Genomic DNA, 22422 nt, shown 5'->3' on the forward strand with positions numbered 1-22422 from the left:
TCAAGCCTCCCTCCTCCTCCCCTTCTCTCCACGGCTGCCAGACAACCACGGGAAGAAGGGGACGGGGACGGGACTGCAAGCCCCAGCAGCCTTTGTGGCCGGAAGTCCCGCCCCTTCTTCCCCCGGCCCCCTGGCGGCCTCCCTAATTGGTTGGGAGGCCGGTAAGGGGCAGGACTTCCGGACGCAAAGCCCACTGGGGCTTGTAGGCGGCCAAAAATCCCACCCCTTCCTGGCCTCCCAAGCAATCAGGGAGGCCGCGGACGGGACTTTCATCTGCAATGGGGGTCGCGGCCCAACAAAGGTTGGGAACCGCTGCATTACATGAAGGAGAGCCTTCTCTTGTCTGTCCCAAGCCTATTTCCAGTCTGTTTCACAGATAATTCCAATGTTCTCATGTTCTTGAGGACTGGAGTGCATACTGAGCATTTCCAATTATGTTCCTTTCTTTTTTTCATATTTTTTGACAGATGTTAGAAAGTGAATAAATGTTGTCTCTGTAACTTTAAATAGCTCTATTGGTATGCCATCTGTTCCTAGTGATTTATTTCTGCCAAGTGATCTGAGTGTAGCTTCCTCTTCATATTCTAAAATTGTCATTTCATCTTCAACTGTTCCTCCTTGAATGTCTCTGTCATCCTTTCGTCTCTTTCATATACTTCTATGTATTGTTTCTGCAGTCTTTTTATTTTATTCCTATTTGGTCATGTAATGTGTTCCCCTACTGGTTATACAGCATTCCCATTCTTGGTTTAAATTTTCCTTTGATTTATTGGATCTTGTGGAAGAGGTCTCCTGTTCTTCCTTTTTTGTTGTGATTGTCTGTTTTTCTGAATTGATTATTATAATAGTTCTCATTGTCCCAGTGCACAAGTCACTGAACACTTGCAATTACGGTTCTGACTCTATTTCTGTCACCTTTTACTTCTGCTTCTCATCTATCCTTAACTGCTTCAAGAGTTTCATCTGTCATCCCTTTAGGGTCCTCTCTCTCTCTCTCTCCCTCTCTCTCTCTCTCTCTCATTCTCTATCTTTTGGCTGCAGGTAGTGTCTTTTTGCATTCCTCCCTGATAATGTCCTTGGCTTCAGTCCAGTTCAGTTCTTTTGGCTCCTGGTCAATTAGACTTAATAGGGTAAATCTATTTTTCACATTAATTTAAAATCCTACAGGAATGTTCTTCAAATAGTATTTCAGCATGGTGGTACTTTTAATGTTCTTTTTAGCTCTACTTTAATTTTTTATATTAGCAGTTCATGGTCTGTGCCACAATCTGCTCTTGGCCTTGTTTTTGCAGAGGGAATGGGACTTTTCTGTCTTCTGCTTCCAATTATGTCATCTATTTATTTCTATATTGGCCACCAGGCGATGTCCATGTTTACAGTCACCTCTTTGGCTACTTGAAGAATGTGTTTGCAATGAACAAACTGTTTAGGCCAAATTTTCCTACAATCTTTGGTGGGATACGGACCGCCAAAAACAGGTGCCTCTCTCTGCGGTGCAGCTGCAGTGTAGCATACAAATTGCTCTGCACAGCTGCTCAGCAAAGAAGGAGCTCCCAAAAAAGGCTCCTGTTTGCGGCGCTGCAAAGCACCAAAGATGGCATGGTTACGTCGCACCTGCACAGTGCCATTTAGAGGCGGTGCAGCTGCAACGTAATAGTTGCACGCACCGTATGTATGGCGCTGCGCAACTGCGGCACGTGCATGACGTGCTAGGGTTGCAGGGCGTGGACATGCTAGGGTTGCGGGGCGTGTACATGCACCGCCCCGAGGCAACCCTAGCAAATTGTGGATGTGCCACAAAGGGCCCATCTGGACAGGGCCTTTGTTTCTGCTCTGTTTTCTACTTTTGCATTCCATCACCACTTTAGCTCACTCGCCCCAAGTATTGCAATGTTTTTCCCCCCATTTCTTATGTTAGTATAACTTGCTTCCCCTGATTCATGGTTCTCACATTCCATGTACCTATCATTTCTGTTGTGCATCTTCAGACTTTCCTGTCACCTCTGAACACATCAGCACCCAAAAGTCCAGTTGCATCTACCCCAGTAGTTTACTAAGTGCCTTCTGGCCTGGGAGTGTCATCTTCTGACACTATCTCTTGTTTCATTTGGACTGTGGTCACATACAGCTATCTAATTCCATGGGTGACTGGCCTTGTGATAAACCAGTGCGAAGTTATCTGCCAAATAAGATCAATTATGTGCATAAATGAGCTCTGCTAGGGAATTCTAGGAACAGTAGTTTTGTGAGACATCTGACCTTCTCTATCAGAGAGCTCTGGTGCCACAATAAACTATAATTCCCAGGATTCCCTAGCACTGAGCCAGGGCCGTTCTGCATCCCCCCATGTAAGGGCGTGCCATTGTTTCCCTTCCCAAGCATCTTCCACGTACACTAGAAGCCACGTACAATGCATCCGCACATAGTGCAGGCGCACTGTACTTCTGTAGAGTCTTTTGGGCCTTAGTTCTAATTTTTGGACCACAAATGGAACCACATACAATACTGCAGGTGAACAAATTGAACTTAAAAAAATAAACTTTTAACTCAGTGCATAAAATGCAAATCGAAATTGAGCTATTAGATTTAATTTATTCAGAAAAAAATGTAAACAGTAAAATCAATCCCAACTGTAAGCAAAACGTGAAACTTTCTTACTGACCCCAATCCCCAAGTCTGACTGTGGACTCAGGTGATTCCTAGACTTTGTCTTGATTGACAAAAGAGAACTGAATCTAGATTCACACAAGTAAAGTATCACACCCCCTGAAAGTCCATCTCGTACTCCAGGTTGGGAACCCCTGACATAGAACTAGAAGAGTAAAAAATGAAAGGTTAACTAACTCTAAATGATAGAATGAACTTCAAGTTAAAACAAATAAACTATGCTAAATCCATGAATGAGAAGAACTTAAATCTACTAACAACACTTGAAAAAGGCTATTTCACTTCTGTGGCAAACACTATACAGTAATGGCAACTTCTAATGTAAACTCTAATGAGTTACTTTATATATGTATTTATTTGATATTTTGAAAAGTGTATCGGTATGGGAAAGTTACACTAGAGGTCATTCCATACATATGTAATGCAAATTACATGTTTTCTAGTACTTAACTATGGTTTTGGAGGTGCCAAAGAATTGTGTTTATTTTGGACACCAGTTGATGGTATAGGTTTAAAATCAACAACTCAGATTTGGTCCTGCAATTTACCAGCTATTATTTACACAGACGGGCCCTTTATAGTTTATGCTTTCTTATGGTCAGGCATGAAGATTCTAAATCTAATTAATCAATGCAAGTTTATTTTAAAGTTTTAAGAATAGCAGAGGTAGCATGACTATAATTAGATTGCAAATATACGCACGTAAAAGCATAACTGGAATTTGAGTTCCTGGGATATGAGAATGACACAGCATCTTGTTAGAATACCAACACAACAGTACTTACTAAATTATGTTTTCAGGCAGGTGCTATGTTAGTCGGTTATGGCAAACAGAGAGACAGAGAATTGTTTTGCCATTTCAAAGTAGCGGCAGAAGGATATGGCTCTCCAAATATTGCTGGACTGCAATATCTCCCATCTTCTGAGCCAGCATAGCCAATGATTCTGGGAGTAGTAGTCTAGGATCATCAAGATGGCTGCATTCTAACCCTCGCTTAAAAGACTGGAAGATTTATTGTAACAGCATACATTTCACTAAATACCATTTTCAACTGAGGGCCAAATTCTAATTTGGGGAAGGTCTCAAATGGTGGTAGCTAAGCAGGTGAAATGAGATATAATTCTAACCAATATGACTATTTTACCAGCAGATGCAAAGTGCCAGTGCAACAACTTCTCAGACTGCAAAGCATACTTCAACTACAAAGAATAGATTCCCAAGCTTTAACTAGTCTCTTCTCTCCAAGCGGTGAGCAGGATGAAATTGAGGCCATATCTGGAGCCTACCCTATATCCAACAAGGGGTGAAAGCATTCCTGCTTTTTCATGCCACAAACCAATCAAACATGATGATTATAAACACAGTGCCTGGACATATTAAAATATGACACAGAAAACTATATCCAATCTTATTTCTGTTCTAATCAAATTTAGCTGTGACAGCCACTTGGTGATCTTGGACAGGTCATGCTCTCAGCCCCAGGGGAAGGCAATGGCAAAACTCTTCTGAACAAATCTTGCCAAGAAAACCCATGATAGTGTCGTTATAAGTCAGAAACAATGTGAAGACACACAGCAACAACAATCTTCACTGTTTTCAATGGGTCTACTCAAATTGGGATGAAAACTGGATTTAGGGGCTCGAAAGACAGGCGGCTCCATGCCGCCCGTCTTTGCCCCAAGTTGGTGCTGCAGCAGCCGCATGCTGCAACAACAATGCACAAACAGGAAAGAGTACCACCATAACACCACTTCCTGCAAGCTACATCTGGATGCTGTACGGTGTGTGTGTCATCATGGCACCCCCCCCCCCCCCCCCGGTGAATGGGAGGCTGCCATGATGGCACATGCACCATTATGTGCTAAGGTTTGGGAGCATGCGGATGCCGCATGCTTTGAACTCTAGTTTCAGCGTGAGTACGGCGCTTCCTGCACGTCTGTACCAGGCCTTAGTCCAGAATTAAGTACCAAAGTACTTTAGTACCAAATACAAGTATTACGTACCAAAGACAAGTGTAAGAAAGACACATTTTTTGTTTTTTGAACGGTCAAACAAGTGAGCACTCATATTCATAGATTCTGTATACATAGACTAAACTATCTACACCTTGAAAATATATATTTTTTAATTCCAAACAGCAAACCTTGATTTTGCCATTTTATACAAGGCATACCGTTTTACTTTGCCATTGTATATGGGATCTGAAAAACTGATCTTGGGCTTGTGGCAAATAGAACAATTTAGAAAAAATCAGCTCAGACTGCAGTCCTAAGGAGTAAATTCCACTGAATTCAATGGGATTTATACTAAACATGCTTAAAATTGCACTATAAAAGCTCAAACTGACAAAGAAAAAGGAGGAGGAGGGAGATAAAACATTATTTTGTGGATTACAGAACTATAATCCACAGAAATATATTGCCTTCACATTACTAACAGTGTGGGCATATTTAGGATATTGTGCAGTGTTCTTGTTGCTCCATTTCAAAACACCACAGTGCACATCCCCAAGACGCCCAGAAGATGCCCAGCCAATCAGACGGGGGCAGCTTCAAGCCACTTCGTGGGTGTTGCACTTTGATGAAGCTCATCTCTAGAGCACCTGGAAGCCACCTGGGGGTTGTACCGGGGCCACCTACAGCGGCACAAACCCAACCCAAATTGGAGCGTATCTTATCTGCTCCTATTTGGGCTGGTGGCGGTGGGCACATTCGGGACCATCTGACAGAGAAGGCTAAATATCTCAATAAAGCTATAGTTCCCAAAATTCCATAACACGGAGCCATGGCAGTTGAAGTGGTTCTAAACCCTTCTCCTTCTGTGTCATGTCTTTTTAGATTGTAAGCCCGAGGGCAGGGAACCATCTAACTAAAAAGATTGCATGTACAGCGCTGTGTAAATTTACAGCGCTTCATAAATAAAGGTTAATAATAATAAACTGGCTTGTTTCTGCAGTACAGATGGAGCCAAAGATGTTTGGGAAAAGTCCTCTCTGTCCCACCACCTTCTCCAGCTCATTTGGTGGGAACATGGGCTTTCCCAAGAGGGCTTTCACAGTAGCTGCTCCCAGGCCCTAACTCCTTCCTTAGCTAGACTAGGGCCCAAAACAGATGGGCCAAATGACACAGTTTTCTGCCGCATTTGGGGTATAGCATTTAGATGACATACACCTCGAGTGCGGCAGGAAATTGTACTACCGCTATGTCTTTAGAAAAGAACTGAGCCAAAAAGGAGTGGAAAAATCCACTACTTTTCAACACCTGGGCTTAGGAATGCAGCGGCAGCCCAGATCTGGGCTGGGCGCATGCAGTCACCAAGGCCCCAGCACAAATAGTGCCAGCGTGACCCTGCCACAGTTTATTCAAACCGTCTGTTTTGGGCCCTGGATGTCTTCCTCCTTCCTTTCCTTCCACCAGCAAGTAAAAACATTCATATTCTGTCAGATTTAGAGAATAACTAGATTGGATTTTTAATGGTGTGCTGTGCTGTTTTGTTGATTTTTTTATATATTAGTGAATTTTAAATGCCTTAATTCAACATTATGTTTAATTATTTTTGAACAACAGTAATTGATAACCATATACTATAGTTTTTAATCTGCATTATTTTTAATAAAGTTGTAAACTCAAAATCCATTACTGGGGGAAAATAAAAGAAAGTATCATCCACCATCTCATCAGCAAACATCTTGTTTCTCATCTATTTAATACAATTGTGCCATTAAAGGGCTGTCATGGAATCATTTTTGGATAGAGTTAAATTTAAAATCAGTGTTTGTGATGACTGTTTTCTTTTTCTCATTGTACTGATTTTATGCTATTGTTTATTGTCATAAATAAAAAAATACTAAAAATGAGATTAGCTGTGTGCTTTTGCCATACAACTATTATATGCTATTTTGGTATCGCCAGTGTGGGCATGCTGGCTTTTTTCTCCCATTAATTTTATATTAAACTGAGCAGAAGATTGTGCATAGGCACAATGTTAAGCTCTAGTTGGAGGAGTGGAAGCTACACAATAAGCTATGCACAAAAGATGTCCCTTTAGAAGAGCAGCTGATTCTGGAATTACACTGCCCTTTACTGCCTGCTGAGGTGTGCAGGAACCTTTTGGAATCAGGTCATTTCCCCCCTATTTCACAAAGGCAAACATACTGTCAGTGAACACGCTGTTTCCATCCCACATCAAAATACACATTCCCAATAATAAGATGCAATTTTACTATTAACACTAAAAAGTTCTCCTGCAGGCGATATGGCAATCTGGAGGAGGGGGAGAAAGGATCAAGGGCGACACAATAAATTTATCATGAGCCAGAATGCTGCAGTGCATTTGCATATCACTGACAAACAGAGTAGATGCCAAGCTACAGGCAGAACCCCATCTTCCACTTGTGCTACATTTACCACTCTTAAAAATGCCTGTACCTGGAAGAGACAGCCCTGAGAACTGAACAAGAATTTTAATTCAGAGAACTAAAAAGAGAAAACTGCTCTATTCCAAATCAGACTAGTTGTTCTCTTTAGTCCATTACTGTCTACTTTGACTGGCAGAAGCTCTCCAAGTACTCAAGCAGAAAATTATCAAAACCATCACCTGATAACTGATTCTGGCTGAACTGCACTGCAGAAATAATCCAGTTTGAAACCACTTTAACTACCATGACTCAATGCTATGGAATTCTGGGAATTGTAAATTGTATTTCTGTGAGACATTTAACCTTCCCTGTCAGAGAGTTCTAGTGCCACAACATATTACAATTCCCAAAATTCCATAGCACTGAGCCATGGCAGCTAGTGGTGTCAAGCTGGATTATTTCTGCAGTGTGAATACAGCCTCTTTCAATGGGAATTGCCTAATGGAGTGGAAAAGTTTTGCACAGATGCTGTACCATTGAGCTAGGATTATGAAAACCAAGATCAGAAGAACTATCCTGGATCAAGCAACTACGGTAGTCCAGTATTGTGGGGCCCTTTCACATTATACAGATATAGAGCCATGATTCTACTTTAAAATGGCCTGACTATATCCTATGGAATCCTGGGATTTGCATTTTAGGAAAGGACATCCAGAATTTTCATCCAAACAGATGTAGTGCTTCACCAAATGACAAGTCCCAGGATTCCAGAAGATGCAACTATGGCAGCTAAAGTAGAATCATAACGCTACACTTGCATAGTGTGAGAGGGCCACAATTGTTCATGGTAAGTCCAAAAGCAGGACCCTGGCTTTGATTTTTTAAAAAAAGTAATGTGAATTGATCCATTCTTTAAAAGTAATGACCTGCTTGTTACTTTAAGAGTACCATTTTAATACAGATATTATACTACTACTATATCAAGTTTTCTTTCTTTCTATCTTTTTAAACTAATTATTGTTGTTGTTAATAGCTATCAAAGTGACTTCAAATTATGGTGACCCTACAAATGAGAAGCCTGGAGAAGAGAAGGTTAAGAGGTGATATGACAGCCCTCTTTAAATACTTGAAGGGATGTTATACTGAAAAGGGAGCTAGCTTGTTTTCTGCTTCTCCAGAGACTAGGACCCGCAGCAATGGATGCAAGCTACAGGTAAAGAGATTCCACCACAACATTAGGAGGAACTTCCTGACAGTAAGGGCTGTTTGACAGTGGAACAAACTTCCCCGGAGTGTAGTGGAGTCGCCTTCCTTGGAGGTCTTTAAGCAGAGGCTGGATGGCCATCTGTCAGGGATGGTTTGATTTAGATTTCCTGCATGGCAGAATGGGGTTGGACTGGATGGCCCTTGTGATTCTAAGCCTCCAAGTCACCCTGTTTTGAATTGCCCTGGTCTTGCAAATTCAGGGCTGATTGGAGTCTATTCACCTGTAATGTGGTCTTTCTCTTTTCCTACCTTCTTCTACCTCACCCAGCATCATTGCCTTTTCTAATGAGTCATGTCTCCCCATGATATGTCCAAAGTACAACAGTTTTAATTTAGCCACTTGGCTCCTAGGGAGAGTTTGAGCTTAATTTGCGTTAGGACCCATTTATTTCTTTTTTAGCAGTCCATGGTGCCTATAGTCCAGTATTCTCCAGCACCACATCTCAAATGAGCTGATTTTCTTCCTAACAGCTTTCTTCACTGTCCAACTTTCACAATGATATGTTGATCTGTGCTTTCAAATCATTTTTAATTTATGACAACCCTAAGATGAACTTTTCATGGGGCTTTCTTGGCTAGATTTGTTCAGAGGATTTGCCTTCCTCTGAGGCTAGAGAATGTGACTAGACCAACATCATCCAGTGGGTTTCCATGGCTGAGTGGGGATTCAAAGCCTGGTCTTCAGAGCCATAGTCCAACACTCAAACTGCTACTGAAAATACAATGGCATGGGCAAAAATATATAATAAATAATGGTAGAAATGCTCTGAGAAGGATCATATTGGTGGGAGCAGAATTATATATATATATTTCACCACCACCCTTATCTTTTTTAAAAGTAATGACTTCAGAGGTTATACTACTTTGGAAATGTAGCTACAGTACTATCATAACCTCATAAAGACCCCCCCAGGAGTCTATTGTTTTATGATAAGGCCTTCATTACCCCGAATATTATTACTCACAACAATATCATCACTCACAACTTACAGCTTCCAACTTTAGAGCAATTTATTAATTTAATCATCTATATCCCGCCTTTCTTTCAATAATGAGACTCAAGGTGGCTAACAGCATATTTAAAGACATAGAGGCATGCAGGGCATGAATGTAACAACACCTCCCACGCATACTTCCCAGCACCTAACAGACAGAAGCTCTGTGCATCCTGTACTAGAGAGAATATACAGCTATCATTACTACTACCCATTGATAACCCCATCCTCCATGATTCTGTCCAATCCCTTTTTAAAGCTGTACTTTTTGGATCTCTGAATACATTTTATGAACATAAAAAACCCTCAGTGTTTTATTAAGAGCAGCCCTTCTTGATCAGAATGGACACTGCAGTCAAGAAATCAAAAGAAGACTAGGAGTGGTAAGGGCAGCCATGAAAGAACTAGACAAGATCCTAAACTAAAAGATAATACAACTGAGCGCTAAAGGTCCCATACAGTCAGGCCAAAATAAAACTGCTTCAGGTCACTTTGGACATATGCTGTTTAAATGACACACACATCTTAAGAGGCCAGAAGTTGCACCAAAGCTGTGCTCCAGTCCTTAAAACTGGAGCATGGTTTTGGTGCAGCTTCTCGCCTCTTAGCATGTATGCATCATTTAAGCAGCATACTTCAAAGTGACCTGAAGCAGCTTTATTTTGGCCTGTCTGTATGGGCTCAAAGTTTGAATCCTCCAAACCTCTTTATTCCCCATCACCATGTATGGATGTGAGAGCTGGACAGTGAAGAAAGTGGATAGGAAAGTCATTGACTCATTTGATATGAGGCTGGAGAAGAGTGCTGAGGATACTGTGGACAGCCAGAAAGACAAACAAATGGGTCCTTGATTAGATTAAACCTGAACAATACTCGAGTCCAAGATAATCCAACTGAGGCTGCCATGCTTTGGCCACATCATGAAAAAGCATGAAAACATACAGGCAGGGGCTTGTTTGGTAAGGGAGATTTCCATTTAGTCTGCTCCTGTTCCAGCTGATCACTGTAAAAGCTGTTATATAACTTTGAGAACTGGTGCCTGCAGTCATATTTTTCCTCTTCCAACTTTATTTTATTTTCCTTTTACGTCATGTCTTTTATACTGTAAGCCCCCAGGAAAGGATTGTCTTGTTTTTATTGTTCTTACATAAGCCATTATGGGATCCTTTTGGCTGAAGTGTGTGATTGATTGATTGATAAATAAATAAATAAATAAATAAATAAATAAATAAAATGCAGACATACATAAATCATACATTCGCAGCAATCCTATAAAAACCTACATGAAATCTTCACTACCAATTACAAGAATTACATTAGCCAGTGTCTGAAATCCCAAAGCTAAAAAAGTTTAGACAAAACTCTAGTAAGAGACCCATTCCAAGCATAATACTTTCTTACCATTACAACAATAAGCGTTCAACTTATCATCAGTGAAACCATGAATGAAATACACAGCAAAACATTAAGCACGCCTTAGTAAACAGCATGAATCAAATTTAGAGCATCCTGTAACAACACTGCTATAATTCCCTTCAGGGAATGAACCTATCAGTCAAAGCAACTCTCAGTCTCCAAAGATCATTGAGGCCAATACCAAGACAGTATTTGCTCATTCTTAAACAAGTTGATTCTGTAACTCTGAACAATTATTTAACATTTTCTTAATATTCTTTTTCTACAGACTGATTAAATAGATAAGTTAAGCACAGCATGAATGCATATTCTTTGTTCATTTATACATTCTTGGGTTTCTATAAGCAGCCATCCGGGTCAAAATATATTCTCTTCAGGCTGCAATTCCAATCACGCACCCTTCAGCGATGTTGATTTAAAACTCCCATAACTGATTGAGGTGTAGCAGTCCAACCGTTCTGGAGCACCACCAGGCTGGGAAAGCTTGGTTTAGATCACTGCTTCCAAACTTGGGTTTCCAGATGTCACTGAGCCTTGAATACCCAAAGTTGCAGTGAGCATGATAGTGAATGACTGTAATCCAGCAACACTGAGGTATAAATGAGGTGATCACTGGGCTATGCCTCAGGTCTGGTCCAGTAACAACATGTGTGTTAAATGTTTTGCATCTCTTAATATCTGGCCCTTCAATTCCCAGAATTCCTCATTACAGGCCATGCTGACTGGAGCTTCTGGAAACTGAAATCCAAAACATCTGGAGGATCTAAGACTAAGAATCTCTCACCAACAAACTACAATTCCCAGAATTTCACAGCATTGAGCCATGGCAGTTAAAGTGATGTCAAACTGGATTATTTCTGCAGTGCAGATGCAGACCTAGATACTCAATAATGTTTCTTCCTGGGTATAGTGATCCTAAATACTATCTACTTGTAAGACACAGGCAAAGATTTACCTAAATTGTTTGTATACTGTACTTTCCTTCTCATGCCTGCTCTGCAATCACACTCCTAACAAAATTAAGCTAGTTCCTTCTCATTCTACTTTTCTGTCAAACATATAAACTTCTCCTGATTTACTTAGATTTTATTAAGGAGAAGTGTAATGCTCCTAAATTACAACTTCCCTAACTAGATGGGAAATTAGACACTTACCCAAGACCCTCTAGGGCATGGATTCTCATTCTTGGATGCCCAGATATTGGTAAACCATCTCCCAGAATCCTTCATCACAGACTATATTGGTAAGAGCTTCTAAGAATACCTATCCCAAAATATCTCGAGGACCCAAGGTTGAGATCTAGTGATTGGCTGTAAAAATAAATCTAGTCCAACACACATGCCTTTGGATGCACCTTCCATTTACTTCAAAAACAGCCATTGTCAGGATTCTAGCTCAATTCCAGAGGCCCAGAAATAGAATCAAGCAATATTTAGCTCAAAGACTACAAATTGGTTGTGGTGGGGATGTTTTAAGGATTAAATTGTCTTATTTTGGAGGAAGGAAGGAAGGAAGGAAGGAAGGAAGGAAGGAAGGAAGGGTTGGCCTTTGTGTGCATGTATCTGCATACACATATACACAGCAAGTAATCAGAAGGAAAGTTACAGAACATTTTGAGAAAAATCATGAGGAAAGATGTGGTAATACTAATTGTCTAACTGGCAGTAAATAGAGAAACCATTTTTTAAAAAACAGAAGTATGACGGTTGTATAACAGGAAGAGAGATGTGTCAAAAATGACTGAAATAAAATTGGCTGAGATGGAATGAGGACCTTTCACCAACTTAACTGATTCCATCAATGGAAGATGATTCTTCCCTCCTGGCTTCAGCTTTCTGTGCACCCTCAAAACTTAATATGGACGATTCAAGGGATATTGGAAGTGGTAGAAGGGAGGAGGGCAGGAGAAATTCCTGTTGCCCAAGTTACAGTGGGCTCCTTCTCGTGTTACACTGCATTGTGTCAACAGAAATCTCCCATGAAAAACATCTATGGAACCCTTCAAAGTACAGGGAAACTATGTTTTTTGCCTACATTTACCAGAAACCCCTAGTCAACATTGTCACTGGCCACTTATCGAGGGGTGCTACTTTTTACCCTTGGGACCTGTCTTTATGTCTACATTTGTATGTCATGCCCCCATCCCTTGATGTAAAATATGAATAAAAATATTTTGTTTACTTTGTGTGCATATTTTCATTTACACATTTGTGTATATTCATATTTTAACATTTTATAAGGAAATAATATTGTTTCAATTGGTACAATTTTATTTAGGTAAATTCAATATTTAACTCAACACATATGTATTTTGTGCATTAAAAAGTTTGCAGGGGGGTCAGGGCCTTCAAGTATCGCACCTCCTATTTGAACAATTCTTTTACACAAACTTCAGAGGTCCCCACCACTGGATTAGAGAACCACTGGATTAGAGAATTCAGAGAGCTGTATTCCAAAACAATAACTGTCCCAACCCCTGCCAAAGATGTTGCCTCTGGCTCCACTTCCATCTTCTTTTACATTGATTTTTTTAAAAGGATAAAATGGACTGCTAAATTGTCATTTCTCTTCTGTTCAAAACTGGGGAGAAACGTGTTGTGAAAAGGAACACATTGTTTCCTAAAGAAATGTATGGATTTTGTATTTCAACTTAAAAAGAAAATACTGGGTACACTTCCGCAGAGCAAACAAGAACTGCTAGAAAGTCACAGCAGGTGAATCAAACTTTAATAATTACCCAGAAACTGCTTTCAAATAAGGGCAATGTTTTCCGCGCAGCTTCTCAAGAATTCACTGGAATATGATGGAGTCAATACTAACTGAAATTCATTACATACAGACTGTCATCAGTGATCCACAGATAAAACTTGAAAACCTTTTCTAACAACTGTTTTTGGTTGTTGAAAAGTGTCATATGAAAATGAGGTCAAACATTAATTATTTCCGAACAAGATTGTAATAGTTAATATCCACATTTAGCACCTCCGTTCATACACATCTCAATTTCTGAGAAATTCCAAACCAAGATCTGATCCCACTAGCACATGGCACCTTAAAACTAGATAACTAAAACTAACTAAAAAACTAATATTAATCAAACAGAATATATATGGATATTAATAGAAAGCTGTGGTACATTCATCCTAGCTTTTTTAAAAAGTTTCTCATACTAACTTTCCTTGCAAACTCCCCCCCCCCCCCGCCCCAAGTACACTTTGTTATGGTTTGAAGCTTCTGTGAGTGTTTGATCAGGGCCACCCTCCACTGTGCAAAATGAGGCAATCACTTCTATTGACAACTGTTAGAAGAAGGCAGTGGAAGCCATTCCCCTCTATTGAAGGACAGAGATGTATGGCCCATCCTACATCCTAAACTAATCTATGGCTCTCAGGTGGAGGACACTATCTTATCACCAGGGCTGAAGTAGAATTCAACTGCTGATCCAGTTCATTTCTGTGCATAGAAATGGGAGAAATGTCTGCATTTCTCCAGCTTTCTTTCAACGTCCTCCCAATGCCGATGCTGCTAAAAAAAACTTCCAACAAGACAGAGCATGAGAAGGCAAAGGGAGACTGGGCAGCCATTAAAAAAACTTTGTAAAAGGGATTTTCACTGTAAAAGGCTTTATATCTTTCTTTAGAAATACTAGTTGAATATGGAGCTAGTCATGTTTAGAGTAGGTCTATTAAAATCAATGAGTCTACAGTAAGGATGACTAAATCCAGATCCAGCTCATCATTTATGCTATGCAAAATGTATTTATACATTAATAGACTAAAATTCCTATGCATAAAATATATTATCCAAACTTTTGAGGCTCCACTGGCTTCTTCATCAGGCAAAGGTGTAAAAAATTATACAGAAGAAAAATCAGTAGTTTCAAAAACCTGCATTATGTATTTTGTGCTTTTTTGTTTGGCCCATTAAAGGTAACATCTTGGATCTTGGATGTCGTATTTTGCTGCATGGCCAACATGCTACACTGGATATGTTTTCTAACATTCCTTAGTTTAATCATTTAAAGGTATTTAATCAGACTACAGCTTGGATACTTAAGTATACATCACTGATTGAACAGAACTATTAAAGGAAACATATAAGCAAATATTATAAGCACAAAATGAGAGCCACTAAGCTGAACTATAGCCATTCCCCTGTTAATTATTTCGTTATACTTTAAATATGTGTCATGAGAAAAGATTAAAAGACATTTTTAACTAGTGCAAAAGCAAAGCTTGGAAAGTTTACTTCTTTGAACCACAATTCCCAGAATCCCCTGGTCTGCATAGCTAGTGCTAAGTAGTGGCCACCGCATGTTGTCACTGGCAATTTCAGCACTTGGGCCAACTTTTGATGCTTCCAAGAAACAGTGCCAGCCATTTGGAAGATGAAGAGCCCATCCTTCCATCTGCTACCACTGCAGCAAAAACAAAGCTTGAATCACTCTCCTCTAAGGTATTCTCTGCTCCAAAACACAATGAAATTAAGATTTGCTTTATTATCATACACAATGGCTATAACGCGATCAGGGCATGCAGCCACAGATCCTTTTACTAGTTGGAATGGGCATACTGTACAATTCAATCTTAACTGACCTATAACCGGGCAACATAGAACTATTTTTGTACCAAAGAAAGAAAGAAAGAAAGATCTGTTTGAAGCAGCATTGTAATTGTTCCAATTACAGTATTTTTATTTTTTTTAAATAACAGTTTTTTTTTAAAGAAATGCAGATTTAACACGAATAAATTTTAAAACCTAGCATGGCTTTTATACTCCTGCAGTCTCTTGAAATGGAATCGTGACTATCTATCAACAACACTGGGTTACATGAGGAGAGAAGCTGGAAGAGACCGAGTAGAGCCAGCCAATCACAGTTTATGAGAGGCTGGGAGGACTATAAGGGAAGTAAAGAATATATAGCAGAAGCCTGTATGTCAAATTATCAGATAGGGCCTGTCAGACAGACATAGGGCCAGTTAGAAACAGAAACAGGGCCAGGGCAAGATTAAATCTTGAGAACAGCGGATGCTAAGGCCAGTTAGAAAGACTGTCTCTGTTGAGAAGAGCAGATGTTATGGCTAGCTGATGAGATCTGAGTTGGGTTTTGGTTTAATGACAGCTGAGGGTACAGAAAGAATTCAGGGCGTTCATGTTTAAATTACATGTTCTATAATAAATCTTTACTAGCCTTCATCTTCTACATCTCTGTTATGATATTTTCATTTAAGAATGAATAAGGACTGGTCACATATTACTACACCAAATACAACAACACGTCCACCTGTCTGGTGTAAGTGTTGTGTAGAAGCCTGTGACACAATCCCATGAAGGGATTTTAAGGGTAAAACGAGCAAGGTGACTAATAGAAGTTCAAGGGTTGGAATGGCAGAGCCAGCCTGCATCCAGATCTGTTACATCTTAGATCCTATATCAAGATTAAATTAAGGAACTTCCTGGAAGGAAAAGTCCCTCCTTCTAGGGTCCGGAGATCTTCACAAAAATGTGAAATAAGGCACATCAAACGGAGGGCAATTCTTCCTATCCCTAATGCCCCATCCCACCATGGTTAAGATAGTGGTGAACAAAGTGTGTTCCTATGGCCACATAATACCTCCCCCTCCCAAAAAAAAAGCTGTTTTTTGTAGCCTTTGAGCTCTCCAAATTTACTGGACTATTTTCTCTTCCCCCCCCCCCCAGAGTGAAACACCAGTCTTCAAAGTTTCCAACAGAGGAAATTAACTTTCTATATAGGTTTCAGGAGTCCACAGCTTATTTGACATCAAAACCCAATGTTTTTCAAAAAACAAAGCAAATTCCCAATCACTTCATTTTGCTCTGTTTTATTTTTAATTCTCTCTCTCTCTCTCTCTCTCTCCTCCCCCCCCCTCCGCAGTTTTGGTGTTCTGCGATGCCTCTAAAAGTTACCAGGGGTAGAACGCCCCCCCCCACCACCACCACCCACTGCAGTTGCTTACTCCAGGTTTAGACATCAGGCTTAAGAACAGGCTGGGAGCAGATGGGGAATTTTCCTTTCAAGAAGTACCATACATTTTGCAGAATACCATTCTACATGAGAGAAAGGGGATATATAAAACCTGGCTTACATATTTAAAATATTATAAATGAATGGCCAATAGATCGTGTATGGTGTTTATTATTGTGGTCTTCCAACGGTAATCCTGGATTAATGTGTGGGTGGTAAGATCCTAGAAAAGGCTATCTTGATTTCATTGGCAACATCCACTGACTTTATACAGAAGATCTTGTACTCCTGTTTATGCCATTCAATTGCAATTCTTATTTACATGGGAGCAAATATCATTTAACTCAATGGGATTTACTTCAATGAGATTACCATGCTTCAGCTAGCGTAACACAGTGGTCTGAGTGCTAGACTAAGACATCGGGAGACCAGGGTTTGAATCCTCATTCCACTGGGATGATCCCACTATGCAAGTCACACACCCTTAGCATTAGAAAATGCTCTGAACAAATCTTGCCAGAAAAACTCTATAATGGGGTTGCTATAAACCAAAATCAGCTAAAGGCATGTAACAACAAAGGCTTGTATAGAATTTCGCTAAACGAATATTTTCACTGTGAGGAAACAGTACTTCAGGCTCCAATTCTATATCCGCTTACCTGAAAAAAGTAAACCCCATCAAACTCAATGGGATTTGCTTCTCAGTAGATCCAGTTACTTTTTTTCTTTTACAAATAGCTACAGAGCTATTCTAAGAGATGTTTAAAGTTTGTACCAACTAAATGTTTGGCTACAACAATATATACTTCTTCTGTCACATCATACAAGATGCAAAAAGATTACAGAGATATGTGATATTGTAAAGCATAATGAGATCCTTTTAGGAACATGTAACTTGGTAAACAATATATCTTAGATATTTCAAGAGACAGACACAACTTGGAAGCAAGGGACTTCTATGAGGTGATACAGAGAAAAACAGAAATATTTAAAGTCTTTTTATCTCAGATTCTGTTTAAGACAACTGAGCTATTGCACATCACCCATTCAAAGGCTTTAGGGTCTTCAGATGACCTTGAAACCTGAGACCTGTTATCAACTTTCAACAGGCCGGCCACTGACACCCTGGTGAACCATAACCTACACACAGCACTAAGCTCATCTACAGGACAAGAGGAAAATTAGGATCACTAACATGAAAGTAACTTGCAGTTAATTGACTGCCCAGTTGAGAAACCATAAATTCCTTCATTACCCCAGAGAAACTACCAGGAGCTTCCCTAAATCTTGTAAGAGAGAAGTACACCTTTGGAGTGGGTGGCATTATTTTCAAGCCCTATCCCCAAGACCCTGGCAGACCTCACCTGGGTATTCTTTAAAAACTGGAGGTGTCTGGGTAAACCAGAGAAGCATTTCTAGAGGAAAAGGCTATTCTGACCCTCTCCATAAGAAAGCCAAAATAGCTTCAAAATGAAGAACTGAACCTCCTAAAGCAGAGGGAGCCAGTTGTGGAAGAGGCAGGGGATATTTTTCATCAGTACTTCCTTGTGGGCCACATTGGTGTACCCAATGTGACTGGAAGTGATGTCATGGGATTGTTTTGTTTTAAGCCAATTTTTAGCATTTCTCCCCAATTTTAAAGGTGCATATAGGGCTTGTGGTAGTAAAATGAAGCCATTTAGAGCATGTTTAGGGACTGCAAATCACTCTAAAAATTTAAATACACAAAGAAATCTGAGAATTTCAGGGGCCAAAAATTGGGAGCAACAAGCCTCACTTTCCCCACTCATGCCCTAAAGGCCTTTGAGGCATAATTCTCCATTCTGAGTCTGAACATAGGTTTGGAAATGGAGGAAGCTGATAAGTCCAGGAGCCTTTGTAGGCTAAAAAGAACCCAAGGGCTGCACTCTTCTCACCCCTGTAGAAAAGCACACTGTAGAAAGCCAAATTGAATGAAATTAAACAACTAGAGGTTTCTTTTAAAGATGCACAGTCTTATTAAGATTTGGTCTTGGTTGTCAACTCTCAGCTTGACTAATCCTACAAATACTGATATGAACCACAATGAATGAAAAATTATTTCAAGTAGAGGCTTTATGTAGTCAAGTACATTGGAAGAGACCTATTCAAAGCACCCCTGACAAATGGCCACCCAGCCTCTGCTTGAAAACCTCCAAAGGTGGAGACTCCACCACACTTCAAGGGAGTATGTTCCACTGTTGAATAGCTTACTATCAGGAAGTTCTTTCTAATGTTGAGGTGGAGTCTCTTTTCCTATAGTCTGAATCCATTACTCTGTGTCCTACTCTCTGGAGCAGCAGAAAACACACTTGATCTTTCTTCTTTATGACATCCTTTCAAAGTTTTAAACATGGCTATCATGCCACCTCTTTACCTTACCTTCCTCAAGCTAAATCAGCTCCCTAAGACACTCCTCATAGGGCATGGTTTCCATGTGTAACATATGTTAATATTTGCAGTGTCTGGACTCTGAGTTTGCACAATATCATCATAACAGAATGTGCAGAATATTGAACATTTTCCATTCCCCCCCCATAAAGTCCCCATTTATTTATGATCCAAAAATATTCTGTGTATTTTTCTTCTGATAATATTTTTCAAGAGCCCAGCCCATGTGAATGAAACAACAGTTTCTTTGGAAAGGGCTGTCATGGTAGCTGAGGTGGAGACGAATCTGCTTGATCATGAAGGCTAATGAGAGTTGTAGTCCAACATCTAGAGAGCCACAGGATTCCCAGCCCATGAGAAAACACCCAAAGTCAAATGTCTGCACTATCCACTCCTACTGCAGAATAGGGATGGAAAGGATATTTGAAAGTATTCTAAAAATTATTGGAAAACATTTTTTAAGTATTGAGAATCCCTAGAAGAATTCTAGTCTGACAAGAATTTTTGGATTTGGGGACTTATTCTGTGCAAAATTCTGCACAGACAACAGCAGTTCTTATGTTGGAAGCAGCTTTTCCTGAGCAGGAAGTAATTTTTTACACAGAAATATTTTTTTTCTACATCTGTTTCATTGCAGAGAAAATGCTGAAAATGCTGAAATTGTGGACATTTCATGAAAAATTTGCACTGAAAACATTATATTCTGCACAAGAAACAGTTTTTCCTGTGCAAAACACCACATGTAAATTTTTCACTAAGTCCGGAACAGTCATTGAAAACAGCTTGGTTTTGAAAGTCTTTCTTGCAGTGGGAAGGAAAATGTTTCCTTAGAGAAAAAAATTAGTGACAAGTTAGATCCCTACTGCAGACTGAAGGTTTCGCTTTCAAAATCAGCAACAGTTTCTACAGTCCACTTCACTCCCAACTTTAAAAGTCGCTAATGTTTCATCAATGAAAAGTTAACTGATATTCACCTAGACCCACATTTTGCTGTAGAACCCATATAGAACTAGACCTACAAGGTCTAGTTATCTTATCATAACAATATCATAACAATATCATAACAACATCTTATGATATTGTTGTTAAAAATGTCCCCATGTTTCAGATTTACATACAAAACAACAGCTGGGGCAGAAATTGTTCAGAACAGCCATTATGAACTTATTGTCAGTGGGTTATTTTTGGCCAAAGTAAATATAACATATTCCAACAAAAAAGGGCTCATGCTCTTCTTCAGTATACTATGATGTCAAGAAGCAGAAGTGATGTGTTCTAGCTGTAGGGTTGATCCTGTTTGGGAAGTGGGAGTCATTAGAATTATCAGTGGGTCTAGGAAATACAAGAAGGGTACATTAATACCCTATCCCTAACCCTAAACCCAGTGGTAGCCCTAACGCTGAACCCTCCACTGAAATCCCAAACAGGTCAGAAAATATTCCATAACTCACTCAATGAAAGGTTTATTTTTTAAAAAAATGTTAGCACATATGTGTTACATCCTATGCACACCTACCAATACATATATCTACTGAACTCAATGGGACTCAGATAGAAGCATATATGACTATGTAAAAAGCCTAACTTTTAATGGGATTTCAAGTACAAATATGCTTTTGACTTTTTGCCCCCCAATGCTAAAGTCCTGAATACAACCAAGAGAATACTGATTTGGGGAAATATAACTATTTCTACAGTCTAAGACTGCTTATGAAATGGCCTCGTGATCCGAAAGATAGGCCAATTTTTGTGGAAGATTAACATTGCTCAGCAAGTCACCTCAAGGCATCTCTCTTCCAACTGTCATTAATCAGACTCTCATTTGGGAAAGCTTCCACCAAGCACCCTGTGGTCTGTTTCCAAGGCTTTTAGGGGCCATACCACAGCCGCCCAATCCCAAGCTATCTTGCTGAAAATCAGATTTCCAAAAGCTGATGCTGACATTTTCTCACACAGGACAAACAGAGGGGGGTGAGTGGGCACCTGACTAAAATTATATTTTAACAATTGCAGGAGCTCTGATTTTATGATTCTGATTCTATGAGGGAAAGCATGAAATGTGTCAGACGATCCTCCAGCCTTGGGCTCTAATTTCTATGCACGGCACGGCCAAAACTACTTGGCCAAGTGTTTTGGAAGTAGTAGCTGTGGCTGCCGTGACCGCCTCTGCCAATTCCCCCTAATGAAGAGCTGATCTCCGGGGCAACAGAAAATCCAAAGGCCCAAGCTTGTGCCAGTCTCAGTCTCTCTTTGTCTCTGGCTCTCACCAATAGCCCAACTCGCCCAGATGCTGCCACTCACCTGCCTCCCATCCAAGCTGCTCCAGATGCGAGTGTTGAGGGCATCCTGCTGGGTCTCGTTGGCTCCCTCTGTACTGTAGAGGAGCCGGAAAGGGACGATATTTTGCCTCTCCATAAAACGGTCCTTGTCCCTGCGCTCCATCTCTGTCAACAAGGCATCTCCTCAGGAGGAAAGGAAGGGGAAAAAACAAACCAAGGAGGGAAAAAGAGGAAAGGAGGAAAAAGGAAAAAGAGAGACAGGGTTCAAATTCCTATTCATTCATAGATAAAACCCTTCTGGGTGACTTTGGGCAAGTCACACTCTTTGAGCTTCAGAGGAAGGCCAGCAAAGAACTGCATTTTTAGAAAGGATGTTTGTGTTGGATTAAGGTTCTAATCCCCATTCATCCATTAAAAAAACTGTGGTGACTTTGGGCAAGTCACAACCAAACAAGAAGGCAATAGCAAATGCTCCCTGAAAAAAAATCTTGCCAGGAGAGCTCCATGATAGTCACCACTAAGCTGAGAAATATAGGCTATATCCACACACTGCAGACATGATCCGGTTCAAGACTGCTTTAGCTGCCATGGCTCAATGCCCTGGAATTCTGGGAATTGTAGTTTTGGGAGACATTAAGCCTTTTCTGTCAGAAAGGTTTGGTGCCACAATAAACTGCAATTCCCAGGATTCCACAGCACTACGTCATCTCAGTTAAAAGTGGTGTGAAACTGGATTATTTTTACTGTGTGGATGATGTAGCCACAGTCAAAACCCAACCTCTACTTCTTTGGGAGTTGGCCTTGTTTATGAAGGGGTTAAAGGAGAGAACTGGGAGGCTGTCAGGTACCACACAACACATCTTTTTTATTATAAATATAGTGTTGAGGAGAGAAAGTATAGAGGAATTGAGCAAAAGCCATTCCATCTTAAGGGAGGGGAAGAAGGAAATCCCTCCATACTCTGCAAGAGATGGTTGAGGGGGTTTAAAATAAATCGATAAATGAAATGTGTTTCTTCCTAAACACATGTGGGTGTATTCACATGT

At 40.2% G+C, this 22422-nt stretch overlaps 1 protein-coding gene across 6 annotated transcripts in view; it reads right to left on the reverse strand.

Annotated features, from left to right (window-relative positions):
- Window positions 1–22422, reverse strand: part of LOC149309919 (disintegrin and metalloproteinase domain-containing protein 22-like) — a 162424-nt gene that overhangs the window by 137813 nt on the left and 2189 nt on the right. For 5 of the 6 annotated variants that reach the window (XM_089533275.1, XM_089533281.1, XM_089533279.1 and 2 more), the window contains exon 2: window positions 21399–21559. In XM_089533275.1, coding sequence (XP_089389401.1) covers window positions 21399–21559 — 161 coding nt within the window. The remainder of the gene's footprint in view (window positions 1–21398; window positions 21560–22422) is intronic. The other variant, XM_089533277.1, reaches the window with a different exon arrangement.

Source organism: Sceloporus occidentalis, unplaced genomic scaffold (assembly GCF_023333645.1).
Source record: "Sceloporus occidentalis isolate IW3139 unplaced genomic scaffold, rSceOcc1.0.p SCAF_7, whole genome shotgun sequence".
NCBI classification, from domain to species: Eukaryota; Metazoa; Chordata; class Lepidosauria; order Squamata; family Phrynosomatidae; genus Sceloporus; species Sceloporus occidentalis.